The 1,234-nt window shown below is 40.0% G+C and overlaps 1 protein-coding gene across 2 annotated transcripts in view; it reads right to left on the reverse strand.

Annotated features, from left to right (window-relative positions):
• Nucleotides 1-667: 667 nt before the first annotated feature.
• The window catches only part of LOC119590768 (hemocyanin C chain-like), a 44,643-nt gene continuing 44,076 nt past the window's right edge, over nucleotides 668-1,234 (reverse strand). For both annotated transcript variants that reach the window (XM_037939481.1, XM_037939482.1), the window contains exon 3: nucleotides 668-1,206. In XM_037939481.1, coding sequence (XP_037795409.1) covers nucleotides 773-1,206 — 434 coding nt within the window. In that variant the 3' untranslated portion in view covers nucleotides 668-772. The remainder of the gene's footprint in view (nucleotides 1,207-1,234) is intronic.

A 1,234-nucleotide genomic window follows, 5' to 3' on the forward strand; every position in this document is an offset into this window, starting at 1 on the left:
TAAGTGTATCAGGCCTCAAGATGCCCACAAAGATTTGGGGATGCGGCAGGGACTGGAAAATGACAGCGAGGTCTCCTAAACGTTTGTCTTGCTCATGCCGACATGCTATGTCTACAGTTCATATTAGATGGAATGCTAATACGTCAACATCTTATGCGGACATTATAATCATTCAAGTGAAATACTTCTGGTAATGAAATGTATTTTCTCCCTCTCTCTCTCATAATCGATGATATTAATAATAGTTTAAGCTATAGAATACCAACCATTTACCAATCAATCATTGCCTCCGGATTCGATTTTAATTCCATATTACATTCCATCCTCTCCGCTCTCCTTTTCCTTCCCAAAATCCCGTTTTCCATTACTTCGGAAATGACGAACACTGTGCCATTTGTAGGTGAATTATGGAAACACAAGCCAAGTTGTAGGCGTAAGGCATGCTTCTACTCGCGAAATGTTTTATGGCAAATTTGGAATTTAGAAATATTAATAAGAAACTAAAGACATATGTTGCTCAGTAGTGCTTATTTTCAAATAAATACTGTAACTTTCTGTATTATCATTATGGTTCTTATTAAAAATTCATAGACCTGAAAGCAGGTATACAACCACTGTGAAGATACCTTTTTGATACATTTTCATATAACAGGGGAAAGGAACTATCTTTATTTAAACATTTTTTATTTGCTTTGCAGAAATTAACAAGCCATATATCTTGACTCTCAATAACAAAGTAATCTTTTCATAACCTCCAATGATGGTGAGTATACTAATCATGTTGGATATATTCGCCATGATTGAAGACCTTAACTTGGATGTGACCGAAGTTGGGAAGATCTTCGAATACACGTTCGTCGGGAACCTTGCGATCCAGAGGGTAGCCATGTGGGCGATTGTCAGGGTACTTTCCATGGGAGCCGTAGTGATTGAATTCGGTATTTTCGTGGAGGCCATCCACTGCTGCATCGGCTGCGCCATCAGTCACCGCTACAACAAGATCGAATTCCAGACCCTGTTCATTACCCTTAGGGAGAAGGAATCGATTAGGAATACCAGTTGCACTCTCGAAATCTGTAAGTCCAGAGTCTGCACCTCCCAAGGCTTCTTTGGTCTTCTCGAAGAGAGTTGCGAAACTAGGCACATCAGGCACAGTAACAGCAGATTCCGAGGATTTACGTTCGAAATGGTGTGTTCCAGCAGGCACTGTAGAAATGAAATGAAAGTTAAGGGG

Source organism: Penaeus monodon, chromosome 27 (genome assembly GCF_015228065.2).
Source record: "Penaeus monodon isolate SGIC_2016 chromosome 27, NSTDA_Pmon_1, whole genome shotgun sequence".
Lineage (NCBI taxonomy): Eukaryota > Metazoa > Arthropoda > Malacostraca > Decapoda > Penaeidae > Penaeus > Penaeus monodon.